The sequence below is a fragment of the Stegostoma tigrinum genome, chromosome 17 (assembly GCF_030684315.1).
Source record: "Stegostoma tigrinum isolate sSteTig4 chromosome 17, sSteTig4.hap1, whole genome shotgun sequence".
NCBI lineage: Eukaryota > Metazoa > Chordata > Chondrichthyes > Orectolobiformes > Stegostomatidae > Stegostoma > Stegostoma tigrinum.
Genome location: NC_081370.1, coordinates 25,998,316 through 26,017,584, shown reverse-complemented (window position 1 = coordinate 26,017,584; position 19,269 = coordinate 25,998,316). Strand labels below are relative to the sequence as shown.

Genomic DNA, 19,269 nt, shown 5'->3' with positions numbered 1-19,269 from the left:
GCCATGGAACAGCTTGTCTTTGACAGTCACATGAGTCATACATGTTCTAAAGGTGCAAAATGTTAATAAAACTGCTGCAGTAATTTCAAAAAGATTTGATTCAATGAGTACTCAATTGCTTGTTTAATTAAATGGTTAATTTGGTTTGGGAAGCAAAAGGATAAAAACATCAAATTCAACTCTGGACCCTGCTGTAATTATAAACTCATAAAATCACATTTAAAATTAGAAATATTGAATTCCAAAATATATTAATTCCATTACTATTGATTTGCATCAAATTACTTGTAAAAATAATTGTAACACTGAAGTAAATTTAGAAGATAAAACTGTTTCCGCCCGGTTTCGAACCGGGGACCTTTCGCGTGTTAGGCGAACGTGATAACCACTACACTACGGAAACTTCCATGCAAGACGTATGCTAACAAAACGACCCCAAATGTAGAATCGACGTCGAAACCAAACCTTGAACCGTGCAATCGAAGCCTGGCATAAGGAAGTTGAAGTTCAGTCGGATTCCCGCTGGTTTATCAGACAGAGCCAGCTGGTCTCGGAAACAATCAATGAAGCCCAGCCTCCTGGGCCGACTAAGGCCCGGACTCTAGCAGATCCTGACATCCCCATGCCCGGTGTCCAGACCCTGTCACACCCCAATGTCCGGGCCTTTTCCCTCCGTAGTGTCCGGATTGCAGAGCTGTAAATCACGGGCGAGGGCGTGTTATGGGGATCACCAATCTCCTGGACTGAATATATCTCCAAACAACCGTAGAAGATGTTTGAGGATCGGCAAGTCCGGACCTCCTTTTAACAGTGAGTTCGGGTGGTGACCCACCCCAGGTCCCTTCAGGCCTCATTCGAAAAGGATCTCAGATATTGACCACTGTAAATTAAAAGCGTTGGAGAATGCGGGCATCGATCCCGCTACCTCTCGCATGCTAAGCGAGCGCTCTACCATTTGAGCTAATTCCCCTCGTTGGAGAAGTTTGTTGTTCAATCATCTGGAATAGCTTTTCAATCATTTTGGGTTTAATTTTAATTTACTTTCATTATTAATTTCTGCGAGTTTAATAATTGAAAACCCTTGCAAACAGCAGCATTCATGTTATTAAATTAACACTTACCAATGATAGCTTTTGTAAGCTATCCATACTCATTTTTTCTATTCTGTCTACAGTCTTTGCCAGGGTTGAACCTCACCATCAAGTATCCAGCACTGCTCCGAGCTGAGTGGTCCTGCCATTGTTGAGAATACCTACAATGGCTTAAGAGTCATGGAGCTTTTACAGCATAGAAAAAGGCCCCCTTAATGTGTCATGATATTACCAGCCATCAAGGATCTATCAATTCTGATAGCATTGTTCATCACTTGGCTCATAGCCTCGTGTGATATGGAGTTTTAAACAATCACCTTAATACATATGAAATATCTGTCACCGTTTCCAGGTATCCACTACTATCTGGGTCAAAAGGTTCTTCATCAAATCCCCTCTGCTCCGTAAAACTGTGCTCGCTAGTTATTGACCATGCTACTAAGGGAAAAATTTTCTCCTTATCTATGCTACGCGTAACTTTGTTCGTCTCAGTAAGGGACCCCTCCACTTTCTCTGCTCAAGGGGAAGCAAATCCAGCCTCTTTGTCTCCTTTCATAACTGAATTGGTTGCATCACGGGTAACAACCTGACAAACCTCCTCTGCACACACTCTAGTACAATTTCATTCTCATTGTAGCATAGAGATGGACCTGCACACAGTCATCCAGCTGTGGCCTAATTAACATCTTATATGGCACCATCATAACCTCAGAAAACAAGATGTAGAGCTGGATGAACTCAGCAGACCAAGCAGCATCAAAGGAGCAGGAAAGCTGACATTTTGGGTCGAGACCCTTACTGAAACGTCAGCTTTCCTGCTCCTCTGATGCTGCTTGGCCTGCAGAGTTCATCCAGCTCTACACCTTGTTATCTCAGATTCTCCAGCATCTGCAGTTCCTACTATGTCTCACCATTATAACCTCCTTGCTTTTGTGGATCTATGGACATGCACACAATGGTACTTCTGATCCTTTGTACTTTCTAGGGTCCTACCATTCAATGTAAACTCCCTTGCCTTGTTAGACCTCCCAACATACATCATCTCACACTTTTCAGGATTAAATGCCATTTGCCCCTGTCCAGGCCATCTACACAGTCTTGTAGTCTAAGACTTTCCTTCTAGCTATTTACTGCACCATTGATTTTCATCTGCGACCGTACCAATCATACCGCCTACATTCATGTCTAGATCATTAATCTGTACAGCAAGCAGCAAGGGACTAGGACAGAATAATATATTATGGCATTGAACACGGGCTTCCACTCACAAAAATACCACTACTTTCTGCTTCCTGCCAGTAAGCCAAATTTGGGATTCAATTTGCCAGAACTTGAAAGGTCATATTCTGTGGATTAATACCTGAGTCACATGCAAACTGACGTAGAATACATTAGAGAGGTGAATGCATCACTCAAAGACTGGTGTGGGAGAAGTGGGTTCTGGTTCATGGGGTGCTGATAGGTGTACTGAAGAAAGTGGGGCCTGTATCATTGGGACAGTTTACAGTGGAACTGTGCAGTGGTTAGTGTTTTTGCAAACCACATAACTCGAGTTGTGCAGGGTTTCAGACTGAATACTGGGGATAAGGGATCAAATGTGGAAAGATACGGTATATTAAAGAGCAGAGGCAACTAAGGCAGGAAAATAACAATCAGTGTCAGAGGATGTCAGGAATGGACAGAGAAGGAAAAAAACCTAGAAATGCATCAGAAGTCAAAATTGGATGTTAGAATGATAACAAGAGACAAAACTAGAAGCCCTGTACATACCATTCAAAATAAATTGATTGCGCACATTGAAGTAAATAAATATGATCTAATAGCCATTACAGAGTCAGGGCTTCAGGATGTGGAGGTTTGGATTCAGTATGTTGGAAAGTATATGACATTGAAGAAGAGTAGGAAAGGTAAAGGTGGAACGGTGAACTGAGATAGATTCTTGATAATTAGGGGAATCAAAGGTTGTAGGAAAAGGCCATGAGTGGGTGCAAAGAGTGTCAGATCAATCATGATCCTGTTGAATGGTTGAGCAGGCTTGAAGGGCCAAATGGCCTATTCCTGTGCCCATTTCTTATGGTTTGCTGAAATTGTAGCATTTGGTCAAGTATGGCATGCATGCAATAGTTAAAACTGTCCTTTATTCAGGAGATGAGGAAGTGGAATCGGTTTGGGTGGAGTTGAGGAATAGTGGGGGAAGGAAGCTACGAATGAGAATGGCTGACGTGCCAGCTAACAGTAACCACAATGTAAGACCAAATATAGAAGTAGACATGTTTGGTGCTTGTGATATAGAGATAGCAATTATTGTGGGTGTCTTCAATCTACACATAAACTGAAAAAATCAGTTTGATAGTAGCCGTGTGGATGAAACATTTATAGAATGCTTTGAGATTGTTTCTTAGAACCAAATATAATCCTGCTGTTCAAAAAGGGAGATAGTTAACAAGACACTACAGACCTGTTCACTTGGTGTTTGTTGGAATGAAACTGTTAGAATTGATCATTAAAGAAATTACAACTGTGCACATGGCTTTGACAAAGGGAAATCGTATTTAACCAATTTTTTGGAGTTCTTTGAAGTAGTAATATGTTGAGCTATAGATAGGTTGAGTGAGTTGACAGAAATCTGGAGATGGACTATCATGTGGGAAATGAACTTTGTTCATTTTGGCAGGAATAATGAAATGCAAATATCACTTAAAGTGAGAACAAATGTGGAATTCTGAGGATCAGAGGCATTTGGGTATTCTGCACAAGTAACAGATACAGCAAATAGTCAAGAATGCTAATGGGAGGTTATTCTTTATTATGGGAGAAATTAACATAAAACGACATTATGGTTCATTTATAGAGAACACATCTCAAATACTGTTTGCAGCTTTGGTCTCCTGTTTTTAAGGACATAAGAGCAGTGGTGATGCAGATTTCTAGAATGAAAGGGTTGTCTTATGAGGATTGGTTGGACAGGCTGAGTTGATACTACTGGAATTTAGAAAAGTGGAAGGTGACTTGATTGAAGTTTGTAAAGCTCCAGAATGGTCTTGATGAGGTGGGTGTGGAAAAGATACTTCTGCCTTTGGGTCAGTCTTGATCTGGGGAGCACTTTAAAATTAGAGATCACCCTTTTAGAACAGAGATAAGGAAAATCTTTTTTTCTGTCAGAGGATTATGTGACTTTTAAGCTCATTGCTTCAGGAAGCATTTGAGGTGGCACATTAAATATTTTTAGATAAAAATGTAAAATTTAAAGGTAGCATGGAGGAATATAGATTCTTATTAAGCCAGGAAATCAAAAGAGTTTGGTGGTAAATGGGAATGTGAATGAAAAACAAACAGATCAGCCACGATTTTATTGAATGGCAGACAGGATTAAGGGACTGAATTTAGTAACTGAATCAATATTATTGAAATAGATTATCTGGTAATTATCATAATATTGTTTATGGGACCTTGCTGGGTGAAAATCAATTCAATATTTACTAGATTACAACAACAATTACACTTTTAAAAGTCTCTGTTAATGGAAACATTTTGCGACATCTTGAGGTGACAAATTGCTGAGCATTGACAGGCATGTTTGTATCCTCTTTGGTCATAGGTGAGGTCCCAGAGGACTGAAGAATAGTTAATGTTGTCCCATTGTTTAAGAAGGGTAAAAGGGATAATCCTGGAAATCACAGGCCTGTGAGCCTCACGTCAGTGTTAGGGAAGTTATTTGAAGAGGTTCTCAGGGACAAGATCTCTAGGCATTTAGAAGCAAATGAACTAATTAGTGGTTTTATGTGGGGGAGGTTGTGTCTCATTAACCTGATCGCATTTGTTGAGGAAGTGACGACGATGATTGATGAGGGAAAAGTGGTTTATATTGTCTTCATGGACGTCGATAAAGTCTTTGACAAAGTCCCTCATGGCAGACTGGTGTAAAAGGTGAAGTTGCATGGTATCAGGGGTGAGCTGGCAAAACGGATACAGAACTGACTCAGTCATACGAGACAGAGGGTAGCAATGGAAGGATGTTTTTTGGAATGGAGGCTGTTGACTAGTAATGTTCCACAGGGATCAATGCTGAGACCTCTGCTGTTTGTGATCTATGTAGATGATTTGGAGGAAAACACAGGTGGTCTAATTAATAAGTTTGTGGAGGATACCAAGATTTGTGGAGTTGCAGACTATGAGGAAGGCTGACAGAGGATACAGCAGGATATAGATCATTTGGAGATATGGACAGAAAAATAGCAGATGGAGTTTAATCTGGATGGTTATGAGGTGATGCATTTTGGAAGGTCAAGTACAGGTGGAAATTATACAGTGAGTGGCGGAATCCTTAGGAATATTGATATGCAGAGGGATCTGGGTGTGCAGGTTTACGGATTACTGAAGGTGGCAGTGCAGGTAAATAAGGTAGTTTACAAAAAGGCTTATGGCATGCTTGCCTTCATTGGAAGGGGCATTGAATATCAGGATAGACAAGTTATGCTGCAGTTTTATAGCACACTAGTTAGGCCACACTTGGAATATTGCATACAGTTCTGGTCACCACACTACCAGAAGGATGTGGATGCTTTGGAGAGGATACAGAAAAGGTTTAACAGGATGTTGCCTGGTATGGGGGACTTTAGTTAGGAAGAAAGGTTGGATAGACTGGGTTTGCTTTCACTGGAACATTAGAAGTTGATGGGGGATCTGATATAAGTTTATAAGATTGTGATAGAGAGAGTGGAAAGTATGAGGCTTTTTTCCCCAGGGTGGAGGGGTCAATTACTAGGAGATTCACATTTTAGGTGAGAGGGGGATGATCAAAGGAAATGCGTGAGGCAAGTTTTTCACACAAAGGGCCGTGAGAGCCTGGAACATGTTGCCAGAGGAAGTGGTGGAAGCAGACACAATAGCAGCATTCAAGATGCCTGGACGGATACATGAATGGGAAGGGGATAGAAGGATATGGATCCTGTAAGTGAAGACAGTTTTAGTATGTAAGGGCAAAACATGTTGGCACAGGTTTGGAGGGCCGAATGGCCTGTTCCTGTGCTCTATTGTTCCTTGAGGTTGTCAAAGCATGAAAGTGAAATTTCAAGTCTTTTACTGCTTTCTCGCTGTAGTATTGGCAGATTAATCTTGGCCATACTTGGCTTCAAATGCTTTGCCAGTCCTTTTTTAATTTTTAAATTACAACTTTCTTATTTTGAGAAGTGTATCATGTCTAACAGCTTCCTCTGATTTTACGTTATTAACCCTGTACCTTTCTTCAAATCTCCCAATTCATGTCTCAATTTGGTATTGTAATAATAAATTACCATCAGTTAAAGGTATTGATTTTAAAGTGCAAGTCAAAATTTATGGAACTATTTTCCCTGCTTAATCTCCTCCTACATCTTGATGAATGTTAATGAAAATCAAACCAAATCAAAGATTCACACATGGCAACAAATACCCCATCATCAATGAACCAGCAAAATTACAGGGTTAAAATACACGAAGGTTCATTATTCTGCATTTGTTTGTCTGAAGGAAAGAATTTATTGAAGTAAATGACGCCTTTACCACACAGTTATGTGAAGTAGATTATATTGCTGACCTCTCAGTATGCAACAAAGCGGGTGAATGACTGCTGTCTGACTACAAATAAACCATCTCACTATTGATGGTAACATTTATGTACAAATAAAGAGCTTTATTTCCCATTTTAGGAAAAAAATGTGTTGAGGTGAATCAAAACATTTGATCAGACTGTTGTATTCTGCACACTTTCTCAGTCGCTCCTCTTGAAAGTTCTGTCTTTGGGTAATGCATTCCAAACATAAAATGAATTGTAATGGACCATAAAAAAACAGGTTTTAAAATAAAGCATTTTATTATAAAAATCAACAACATCTTTATTACAAATTTATTGATTTGCTATTGTCTTTGCAAATTTTTATACAAAGAAATACAATCAAAAGGTTTTGACATGAAGCACCAGGAGCTGAGAGCGAGAACATACCAAATGCTGGCCATGAATTTAAACATTAGTGACAAACACCATTTAACAAAACAAAAGCTGGTGACTAACAAAGTAAAGGCAATCCATTTCTGCTGCCAGAAAAAAGTTAGAAGGCTGGAAGAGTCACTTATTATAATAGTCTGGCCATCATCTTTGTGTTGAACTAGTTTCTTACTGCATAAATTCCATGCAGTCTAGCTGCTAAAGATTTCAAGCCAGTTACTAAGCCTCTTTGTTTCTTGCTGCAACCATTTGTTTTGTGGTAACTATTAAAAGCAACTTGTTTGCAAATTTCAGTCCGATTGGTGAGCCCCATTGAGAGACTTGCTCATAACACTAAGTTGAATGATGACGATAACATTACTATCTGACAGGCAACACAACATTAACGTGTTTTGGGGGTAAAGGTGAGGTGGGCACAGAAGCTTGCCTTTTCCACTTACAACCAAAACTGTAATTCAAAATTGAGTAAATCTGATTTCACAATTGAAATCAGCTCAATTTTAATGGATCATCATGTTTATGCTAGATCTAATCCTTCAGGCCATTACCAAAATAAAACAAAAAAAATGTTTATGATTAGTAAATGTTGGTGGGTGCTGGTGGTGGGGTGGCAGGGGGAATACTTTAGGAAAAAAATTTACGTTACATTAATATTACATTTCCAAGTAGGGAAATGATCGAATTGCTATTCAATACTACCTTCTACAAATCAGAAATAGTTTTACAAAGGAGTCCGTTGTCTTTGCCACAGCAATCCAAACTTATCTTACTGCTCCTCCTCAAAACCTTACATCTCTCCCTGCTTTCAAAATTTATAATTTTCCCCAGCTCTTTCTTCATTATTTCATCATCCCTTTTCACTGACATCCCAAGTGCAAGAAATAGTTTTTGTCAATTCACTTAAAACACCAGAATTTTGATAACCTAGGTTATATCTCCTCAACTTCCACTGCTAACAATGGAAACCTTTCCATACTTGGCATTATCTTCGTGAAACCATAATTTCAATGCATTTCTTGTAGTAGGAAACCCAAAACTGCATGCAACTTCACATCGGTTTTAATGACTCTTTGAAACTGAAAGGAGTAATTTGGTTCAATGGGTCGAGGTTGATGCTTGTTTTCCAAATGGAGCTACCTTCCATTCTAATTAGCTCTTCTCACTCTCCCTACATTCCTGTCTCCCTCATGTACATATCAAGTCTTCCCTTAAAATGTGTTGATGCTAAATTTAACCAGCCATGTCATTCAAGTCTCACATTCTCACCACTCTGTGATAAGAAATTCCTCCTAATTTTTGATTTTACTTGTAAGTGGCTATTTGATACTTATTGGCCCTTTCCTTGGCTTGTATGTGGATTCATCCTATTAAATTCCTTCATAACTTTGAAGAGGTCAAATCAGATCTCTTTGTCAGGGAAAAAGCCCTTACCTGCTCTGTCTGTGCTGATTGCCGCATCCCTACAATTATCGAAACATCTCTGTAAATTTCTCTTGTATTTTCTGTATCCTTTTGGTAGTCCAGAGATCAGAGGTGCCCACAGAACTCTGTGATCTAATCAAAGTTCTGTATAAGTTTAATATTACGCTCCTACTTCGGTATTCTATTTGTCTTGAAATGCTATATTTTTATGAACTTGTGTTTTGAATTTTTTAGTGATTTATATATCTGAATTCTCAGATCTCTATATTCTATTTGATGTAAGAGATATTTTGTATAAATTGATCCCTACATCTTTGACTCTATCCATTTATAGAACCCAAAATTATGATCAGCTTTTCAAAAAATAACTTCATCTCCACATACTAGCACTTTTGAGAAATAATGCAGAAACACCTAATTCATTATAAATAGTTTTGCAAATGATTACTTTAAATCAAAGGGAATTTGACAGTCACTGGCATTTTTCTAGACGGTCATATAATCAAGTTTAATGGTTTAGGTTGATAAGATGTTAACATATTAAAAAGTTTCACATGGAGAATCTCTGGTCCATCTAAGTTACCTTTCCTCCGATGGTAATACTGTCTATCTGTGCATATTGTGCATCAATAAATCGTGTCATGCATAATTAGGATGCTAATCTTTGTTCATGGTTCCTTACAAAATAAGTCCTCTGATTTTAGTTTTGTCAAAATTTAGGGTTTGGGAAATCAGGCGACTGGTTAAGTTTTGCTGCACTTTTTTGCACCACCTAGTGGCTGAAGGAAAAGCAACATTACTGAGGTTCATGCAGCAATTACAAAAACAGAAGTTGCTGGAAAAGCTCAGTAGGTCCGGCAGCCTAGGAAGGGTCACCAGACCTGAAAATTAACTCTTATTTCTCTTCACAGATGCTGCCAGTTCTGCTGAGCATTTCCAGCAACTTCTGTTTTTGTTTCTGATTTACAACATCTGCAGTTCTTTTGGTTTTCATGGAACAATTCCTTTGTTAATGTTGTCACTTGTTTGCAATTCATCTGATGTACTGGGGGCTTGAAATGGTAAACAGTCAAATTTAAAGAGGAGAAAAACAGTCAAAACTCACAGTGGGAAGAAAGAATACTTGAATTCTTTTAGAAAACATTGCCCAATGCAGAGTCAGAAATAACTTTATTCGCCTAAACGCTGAAATTACTTGGTGGTTTAAACTGTTAATTAAAAAAAACTGAAAATGATTGATACTGTCAGGAGGTCAGGCAGCATATTTCAGGGTGATGCCCTGAAGGGTCATTGAGCCTGAACATTAGCTCCATTTCTCTCCACAACTGATGCCTGACTGACTGAGCACTTCCAACTTTTCATTTCAGATTTTATAATGTACCAACAAACAAAATATTCAATAAACTGCACAATATAAATAAAAACCATTAATGGTACATAGCGCATTTGTGAAACAAACAATAATTTACAATAATTCTAAGTAAGGCACCATCTGAACCCTTCAAATTGTGCAGCTAACAATTTAAACTTCTCCAGACCAGCAACGGTGAGATAGGCTTTCTCTACATAACCACAAGATGCTTTATGGGTAATCAAGGGGGATCGATATTTTTCCACAATAAATATAGCTTTTTCCTTCCCTTCCCAAATTGCTGACACTAATGTTTCAACATAATGTCAGATTGTAATAATTCCAAAATTAACACCAATCCCTTTTAAACACTGTACATCTCTCAAATCCAGTTATATTTGGCTTTAATTCTATTAACTACTGTGCTTCAATTGATAACAAAAAGGTAGGAATTAAATATTTGAAATTTGTTATAAGACTTGAGATAAATATAAAACAAAATCAAGGAATGCAGCAATTAAGTATGAAGTCTTTCCTACACTTAAAAAAAGTACTAATTCCATCTCATCCTTAAGATATTTATAGATACTTGCATTTGTGATAGATTTGAAAAGTTTGTGCACTAAAATCCACAAAAAACAAAGATGTACTGAACCAACAGCATTTCTACTTACTGAGGAAAATCAGGTAATTACACAAGGTTTTATTCTCCAAAGTATAATTTTAAAATAAGTTATGCACAACACAAGCAGAAAAGGTTAAAACTGGAAAGGAGAACAATCTGAAGTTTGTGTCTTTACTTTAGCAAACAATATTTTGGATACAGGTAGGTCATCAGCATTTCGCTCAAACAGCCAAGCACAATTTGAAATGTGAAAACATAAAATGTCCTTACTTTAATGATTGAACATTCAATTATAGACAAGAATCAAACACTCAATACAAATGCAGCAAACTGGGCTCTACACATTTTATGGGACTTCACCGAACTAATGACCACATTATTTATAACAGACAATAGAAGAAAAAATTGAATATAAAGTTCTGTTGAATGTCTGGTTTTTTTTATAGCTGAAGTGAGTCATTGTATTAGAAACTGTCATTTCACTGTATACAGAGTGCTGCTGAAAATCATACATATAATCTGTGAATAATAGCATTTTATAAATAACACAATGAAATTAGATAAAATATACTTTTAACTTCTATAGTGCTAAGAGGTAAGTTTTAAGAATGGAAAGCTTTGTAACTGTTTAGAAAGTAAATTTGTATTATGACAACTTTCCATAAAAGGCTCTTTTTTGGAATTAAAAGCAAACCACAAAGATATCAAAAGGCAGTTGGTCAGCAGTCCCTCATCTTAAGTTTATGCTGCCGCAGCAAATTAGTGGTACAAGCATGCACAATCATGCTAATGATAAACGAGGCAGCTTGGTAATCCAACAAAATCTTAGACATTTATTATTAATGTGCAAGTTCTTTGAATGGTTTACAATGGGCACTCTTCAAAATGTTTCAGTAGTGATAGCTACAACTTTCTGTACATACAAGCCAAGGTAACAAAAACCAAACATTAAGAAAACTGGTTCATAATCCATGATAAATAATTTAATGTTAAAATACAAATCACACAACAATCAACTCGAACTTTGTCCTGTAATCGTTTGTTGGAGAATCTTGTGTTCGACAAAGTGAGGAGTGTTTGTGTTAAAATGGAACATTCATTTTCTTTTAAATCATGACAATTAGAGGCATTGTAAAGTACCCCTAGGTCAGGTATAAAGTGAAATCCTTCTGTTTTGCTCAATATAATTTTATCCAAATTTCAGAAGTGCACTCTCAGAAGGTACCAGGGTGATACTATTTTTATCCACACCAAGAATCCACTGAGTAGCAGTATGCATCTACAGTGGGGTTGTGAATCACTATTCTGCCTTGAACCTGGAATCTTAGGGGGCTGCTGCAATACAACATTAAGTGAATTTAAGCAGTATCCTTAGATCAGTGAATATATAGACGTTAATGCAATTAATCTGGGCCAAATCCAAACACAGGTCCTTGACATGAAAAGGGTAGTATGAAAACCCTCAATGACATTAAGCGTACAAAACAATTCCGGCTAGTGGTTTATTTTGAAGTTCATGTAATTGACACTTAGGGTTGTGCACTGAGCTCATAATTCAATAATATGTCTATTCAGAACAGAACATCCTGATCAAAAATATCATTCATGAAATATTTAAGCTCCATAGAGCAACAAGTATAATTTTGTTAAGGTCGAAAAAGTACAAAATAAGCGATTGTCCATTTATATCTATGAATATAGAATTCATACATTTCATTTCTAAAATGGTTTCACCTAAATAAAATTATACAGCACAGAGGTAGGCTATTTGGCCTAATTGTGTCTGTGCCTGCATTTGCGAACTTTTTATACTTTTACTTCCCAATTTGTACTGTAAAATGAGCATATGGCACAAAGATGCAAGTGGTGTATTTACGTAAGAAAAAAAGGTTATAAATATTTTTCGTTCCATCTGTACAAAATTCCATTGTCCCTATCGACCTGCTCACATTCTCTGTACACTGTCTTTTGGATAATCCCATCCGTCCGGTACTTTTAATTCATAAAATATACTTTCTCTCTGTTTGTATTTAAAGCTATGTACAGAATTATAAAAAAAAGTTTGTTTTGTTAGAATCATGAGGAATCTGTACAGGGAGATGGTGGGGGAGGACAGAGATGAAAGTAGCTTCGTTCTGTGGAAGGTGATGGCGGACAACTTTCACAGTTCTCCTCTGCTGACATGTATGGACTTCGAGGGGTTGGGGGTGGTGGGTAAGGATCTGAATCTGAATTCAGATCCACGTAGTATTTGGGACTCTTCCACCGGCTTGTGGTATAATCACTATCACATACATCAGTACTGCATGGAGTTGTAGGTGGTGCCACACTCTGCATAATGTAATGTCTGTAAAATTGAAAAATAACTGTTGAGTTTTTCTCCAATTCATTTCAATAGTCAAAAACTATAGTCAAAGTCAACATGTAGACTTTAATTTTTGCCTTATAACATCTAGATTTGTAAATCAAATTCACTTGGATTGCTCATTATTAGAAAAAGGGGTTTATTTCCAGCTACCAATATAGGAAATGACAGATGTGACAGCAGACTAACAGCTATTACTGTACCTTGCATAACGACAGATTGAGTTAATATAATAGTCATCAGCTACAGCACAGGCTAGCAATATTACACAAATTGCAGTTAATTTCATAAGACAACAGTTTATATTTAGCAGCTTGTTGTCTAAATTAAAATTTGACAAACTCTACCAATGAGGTTCAACTGAATGCATTTGTTTCCTCTTCCTACTGCTGCCTCACAAGAACTGATTTTTTTGCTCAAAATCTCAAGCTGCAGCCAGACCTCACCAATACCATTAGACAGATGCTGGGAGCCTTATTTGTTAAAGCTTCCTGACTTTCATTTTCTTCTTGCAAGGAAGCAGGTACTCTTTTCGCATTGTAATCTTCTTGTTAGGGCATATCCAGAAGAATCCAAATGTAAACTGAGAAAATCGTGACCTCAAACCTTCCTTTCTTGATTTTGTTGCTGCCCTATGTATTTACTTACACATTCCAGTTCCCAAATTGGCTCTCTGCTCACTGATATTTATTGGTTTCTAAGCAATGTCTTGATTTTAAAATTGTCCTTATTTTCTAAGCCCTCCAATGACTACACCCCTCCTTTTCTCTGTAATCTCCTCCACCCTCACAGCTCTCTGTGGTATCTGTGCTTCTCCAATTTTGGCCTTTTGTATACGTGCAATTTTAATTTGGTTAATAAGTGTTCAGTTGCCTAGGTACCAAGTTCTAGAATACCCTCCCTGCAGCTCTCTACCTTTTTACCTTGCTTTACTCATTTAAGATACTCATTAAAATCTGCCTTTTTGACAAAGATTTTAGGTCATCTGACCTGAAATCTCCTGATGTGGCTCGATATCATTCTTTGTCTTATCACCCTCCTGTGAGGCATTTTTGGATGTTTTATGGTATTAAAGGTTTTAAATATTATAAATATAGATTATTTTTGACAAACCAGTTTAGGATATGGCTGTTATAAAATCAATCTACTAGATTTCCAATACTAAAATACAAGGGTGTTGTGCCAAGTCCTACAATTATCTGTGACAGCAACTTGATTGTTTGTATCAAAATATGCAACATTATTCAAGCCACTGAACTTGGTAATGGCCTCAATATCTATACTGTGGCTACACTGATAATGAAATTTGTCATGGTTTATCCTTGTGAAATTTCCTAAGATATGTTACTGAAACAAATAGACAAATAATCTCATAAAACGTTGATTTTTTTTCCCCCTCAGTAATTGTCACCACAAAGAATATAACGCTGTGAGGTCACATTTTTTTCAAACATAAAAATCTTTCTTGTCAAATAGCTTCAAGTTCAGACTGGACTTTCTGTATTCACAGAACAGGGAGGACGAAAAATCATTGGCCATTTGGTGGTCAAAGGAACTGACCGTGGAACATCTATTTGTTTATAGACACTTGGAAGTAATGGACAATGGGCTTTGCAAATGTAGAAGTAAAATAAAAATGACTGAATGAAGTGCTCATCACAAATTGAAAATGTGACCTTTTTATTGCCTTCAGCTAACACACTATGTTGTAACTCACTTGGAGATAGTAAGAACTGCTGAGGCTGGAGTCTGAGGTAACACACTGTGGAGGAACACAGCAGGCAAGGCAGCATCAGAGCAGCAGGAAAGCTGACGTTTTGGGCGGGGACCCTTCTTCAGAAATGGGGGAGGGGAAGGGGGCTCTGAAATAAATGGGGTGGGGGGTCGGTGATAGCAAGTGGATAGTGGAGCGGATAGGTGGGAGAGAAAATGGACAGGTCAAGGAGGCAGGGATGAAGCAAGTAAAGGTGAATGTTGGTAGGACATGGGGTGAGGATTGTTCAGTGAGGCGGGAGGAGCGGATAGGTGGGAGAGAAGATGGACAGGTCCATGAGGTGGGGATGAGGGGAGGTTGTGACACTGAAGGAGGCCCAGGATGGACATGTCAATCAGGGAGTGGGAGGAGGAGTTGAAGTGGTTCACGACTGGGAGGTGCTGTTGTTTATCGCAGTCTGAGCATAGGGGCTCCACAAAGCATCTCCAAGTCTCCGCTGGTCTCACCAATGTAGAGGCAGCCACATCAGGAACAGTGGATACAATAGACCACATTTGCGGATGTGCAGGTAAACATCTGTTTGATATGGAAGGTTTTTTGGGGCTTGGGATGGAGGTGAGGGGGGAGGTGTAGGGGCAGGTGTAGCACCTCCTGCGGTTGCAGGGCAAGTGCCGGGGGTAGTGGGGCTAGTAGGGAGTGTGGAGTGGACGAGGGAGTCACGGAGACAGTGGTCCCTCTGAAAGGCAGATAAGGGTGGGAAGGGAAATATATCCTTAGTAGTGGGGTCAGATTGCAGGTGGCAGAAGTGGCGGAAAATGATTCATCGAATCCGGAGGTTAATGCGATGATACGTGAGGACAAGGGGAATTCTATCTTTGTACAACACCAAGTTATACAACACTAGGTTGTATGCTATGTTCAGCGTTAAGAACTTCAGCATCTCAGTCCTTACACTACTTGCCTGCATCCATATCCTGTAAGTGTGCTTGTAACCATTAATAATGAATAGATATTAGAAAGTAGGAATCATGTGCCTTATACGCACCTGTAAGACCTGGTAGTGGAAGGACTGTTGGATGAGTAGCACACTTCAGTATTATAGAGAGAACGATCAGTCGCTGGGGATGGAGGTGGGTTCAAAATCTATTAAAAAATCAAAACTGATCAGAAAGTTTTAAAAACTGTTTGTAAACAATTAAATATTTTTAAACATTTAATGCATTTGTCTTGTAATTTTTACACTAGACTACTGGTTAAGAATCAACAAAATAAAGCATAATCAAAATGAACCTTTCAAACATACATTTTCCTTCCCAAACTTCAAATGGAAGTTCCCAACATGTAATGAGTGATATTCTCATTGACAAAAATGAAGAAAATATCTCATGTTATCTGATTCTGTAATGTATTTCTCATTGATTACCTTTGAAAATTGTTTTGACATGTTACATTTCCAAACTGTAAACCTTCTGTAAGGAGCTCAATTACCAAGAACATAAGAACACAGGAAATCGGAGCAGGAGTAGGTCATCTGGCTCTTCAAGCCTGCTCCACCATTCAATAAGATCATGGCTGATCTTTTTGTGGACAGAGTTCCACTTAACCACCCACTCACCATAACCCTTGATTCCTTTACTGTTTACAAATCTATCTTCAGCTTAAAAACATTCAACGAAGTAGTATCAACTGCTTCAGTGGGCAGGGAATTCCACAGATTAACAACCCCTTGGGTGAAGAAGTTCCTCCTCAACTCAGTCGTGAACCTACCCCTCCTATTTTGAGGCTATGCCCCCCCCCCGCCAGTTCTAGTGGAAACAACCTTCCAGCTTCTATCTTATCTATTCCCTTCATAATTTTATATGTTTATCTAAGACCCCCGCTCATTCTTCTAAATGCCACACAGTTTAGTTTCTCAATGGTTCCAATAGTGAGCAAAGTGGGTGCTCAATGTCCATCTACCATCAGCCCAATGTACACCTCTGTGCCACTGTAATCGTTTTCACTTCTAACCCAAATTTTCCAATTCATGGAATCAGGCCTCTTCTACAACATGTTGTCTCCATTCACACTGCACTTCAGTTCCAATCACCACAATTCTTTAGTGGCCCAATAGCCACATAGATCCTAATCTTTGGAGTTCTCTCTGTAAACATACCTACATTTCTAGATTTTTCTATTCCTTTAGATTCCTCATTTAATCTAACCTTTGACAAGGTTTTGTTGTTTCTCTTAATCTTTTATTGTACGGCTTGGCCCCTGAATTTCCTCCCCTTGTGCTTCTTTCTCAGTGCCATTTTCGAAACTGCAGTTGCCATGTAAATGTTATTTTTTTTTGTTGTTACTCTTTAAGACCAAATAATGAAACAAATAAAATTATTTCGAGGATCATCTAAGTCTGTTAATACATTGCAAAATTTCTTGATTCAATCAAGCATCACTTGTAATACTTTGGTGTTGAAATATTCCTGTAAATTCCAAAGTATAAAGTTCAGCTTGAATTTACTCCAGTTGTTTAGTAGTTCCAATCTAACTTAAACTTACTTTATTTTTAAACCTGTTCTCTGCTGCCTCTGAGCTGACTCTTCAGTAAGTGAGCTTCGCCAAGTCATCTGCCAATGGCATACTGAATTTGGCCACTAGGAGGAGTGGAACTAAACTAAGATATCTCCTCTTCAGATGTTCTTTTCCAATGCAGAAGATCTTTACTTGACCCTGTGATCAGATAATGGGAACTGCAGATGCTGGAGAATCCAAGATAACAAAGTGTGAAGCTGGATGAACACAGCAGGCCAAGCAGCATCTCAGGAGCACAAAAGCTGACGTTTCGGGCATAGACCCTTCATCAGAGACTTGACCCTGTGCCTTGTCTGTCTGGTGATACACTGCTCCAGAGTAACACAGTCAGATTTTCAAAAGCATGTTTCAGAAGACAATAAAGGGGAGGGTACAGAAAAAACCTGCAACATACCTACTATTGAAGGCCATATAGTCATCACCACCTCAACAAAGTCGTAAACTCTGCCCACACCTCAGCTCATGTGCTGTTGAAAGCCTCATCTATGCCTTTGTTACAGAGTTGTAGAGTTATACAGCACTGAAGAAGCCTTTCAGCCCACAGAGTCTGCACTGACCTATCTACACACATTCCTCGTTGCAGCATTTGACTCACAGCCTCGAATATTATGACTACTGAAGTGCTCATTTGCATACATTTTAAAAGTTGTGAGGTTTCCTGCCTCTACTCCTACACTCCCAGGCAGTGCATTCCAAGTTCCCATCACCCGCAGGATGATAATTCTTTCTTCAAACTCCCTCTAAATCTCCTGACTCTCACTTTAATTTGTCCCCATCATTACTGAACCTTCAACTAAGGGGAACAGTTGCTTCTTAATTACCCTTTGCCCCTCAATCTTGTAACTTCAATCAGGTCCCCTCTCATCCTTCTCTGTTCCAAAGCAAACGATCTGAGCTTGTCCAGTCTCTCCTCATAGCTAAAAACGCTTCATCCCAGGCAACATCCTTGTGAATTTCCTCTGCACACCTCCAGTGCAATCACATGCTTCCAGTACTGCGGTGACCAGAACTTCATACCGTTTCCAATTGTGGACGACCGAAGTTTTGTATAGCTTCAATATAACCTCTTGCCCTTATAATCTATGCCATGGCTGATAAACGGCAAGTGTCCTACATGTGCGCTTAACTGTCATATCAACCTGTCTTGCTACCTTCAGGAATCTGCGGACAAGCACCCCAAGATCTCCCTGTTTCTCTGAGCTTCTTAGCATCCTGCCATTCATTGAGTATTCTATTGTCTTGTTACTTCTTTTGAAGCACACTGTCTCATACATTTCAGGGTTAAATGCTATTTACTACTGATCTGCCCAACTGTCTATATCTTCCTGTAACCCAAGACTTTCTTCCATCCTATTAATCTCCCAGCCAATCATTCAGTCATCTGCAAACTGCCTCTGGATTTTGTAGTTCTCTGTCTTCCACATACTAAAAACTCATCCAAACCTCAACTGCCTGTATTCCAACTTGTACCAACTCATCAGCCCTGTGCTTGCTAATCTACATCAACCCCTGGCTTATCAACATCTCGAATTTACAAGTATTTTCAAATCCTTCCATCTTGAAAACTGAGTGTGCCAGCGTAAATATATCATTAGCAGATAATGTACAGAGCCAAATAGGTTTCTAACATGCAGAAAGAGACGAACTTTTAGAAGGTGAGAAATCTTAGACTAATCTTACACCCCTCTGCACACCTGAGATGTGAAGGCACTTCAACAAAAAGACAGCATGGGTAGATAGTTAATGCAAATTTTTCCACTTCCACGGCTTGGAATACAACATTTTTGCTAAAAGGTAAAGACACTATAGCTCTCAGGCATTCAAACATACAACTCCCTCTGGATAATAAGTTTGCAGATGATGCCAAAATTTGTGGTATAGTGGACACTGAAGAAGGTTACAAAGATTACAAAGGGATCTTGATCAATTGGGTCAGTGGGCTGAGGAGTGGCAGATGGAATGTAATTTGGATTAACATGAAGTATTGCATTTTGGTAATACAAACAAGGACAGGAGTTATACAATGAATGGTAATGTCCTGGGTTGTGTAGAGCAGAGAGACCTAGGGTTCAGATACATAAGTCTTTGGAGCTTGCATCACACATCAAGAGGATGATTGAGAAGACATTTAGCACATGTGTCTT

General features: G+C 38.6%; 1 protein-coding gene and 2 non-coding genes across 4 annotated transcripts in view; all 3 read right to left on the bottom strand.

Moving 5' to 3' along the window:
* Window positions 1–330: 330 nt before the first annotated feature.
* On the bottom strand, window positions 331–403 carry trnav-aac (transfer RNA valine (anticodon AAC)). The gene has a single exon. It is a non-coding gene; the product is annotated as a tRNA-Val (tRNA).
* Window positions 404–897: 494 nt separating this feature from the next.
* On the bottom strand, window positions 898–970 carry trnaa-agc (transfer RNA alanine (anticodon AGC)). The gene has a single exon. It is a non-coding gene; the product is annotated as a tRNA-Ala (tRNA).
* Window positions 971–6,962: 5,992 nt separating this feature from the next.
* LOC125459232 (low-density lipoprotein receptor-related protein 5-like) overlaps window positions 6,963–19,269 on the bottom strand; it is a 183,003-nt gene continuing 170,696 nt past the window's right edge. For both annotated transcript variants that reach the window (XM_048545384.2, XM_059652032.1), the window contains 2 exons: window positions 15,597–15,694; window positions 6,963–12,819 (listed from right to left, as the gene is read on the bottom strand). In XM_048545384.2, coding sequence (XP_048401341.1) covers window positions 12,549–12,819; window positions 15,597–15,694 — 369 coding nt within the window. In that variant the 3' untranslated portion in view covers window positions 6,963–12,548. The remainder of the gene's footprint in view (window positions 12,820–15,596; window positions 15,695–19,269) is intronic.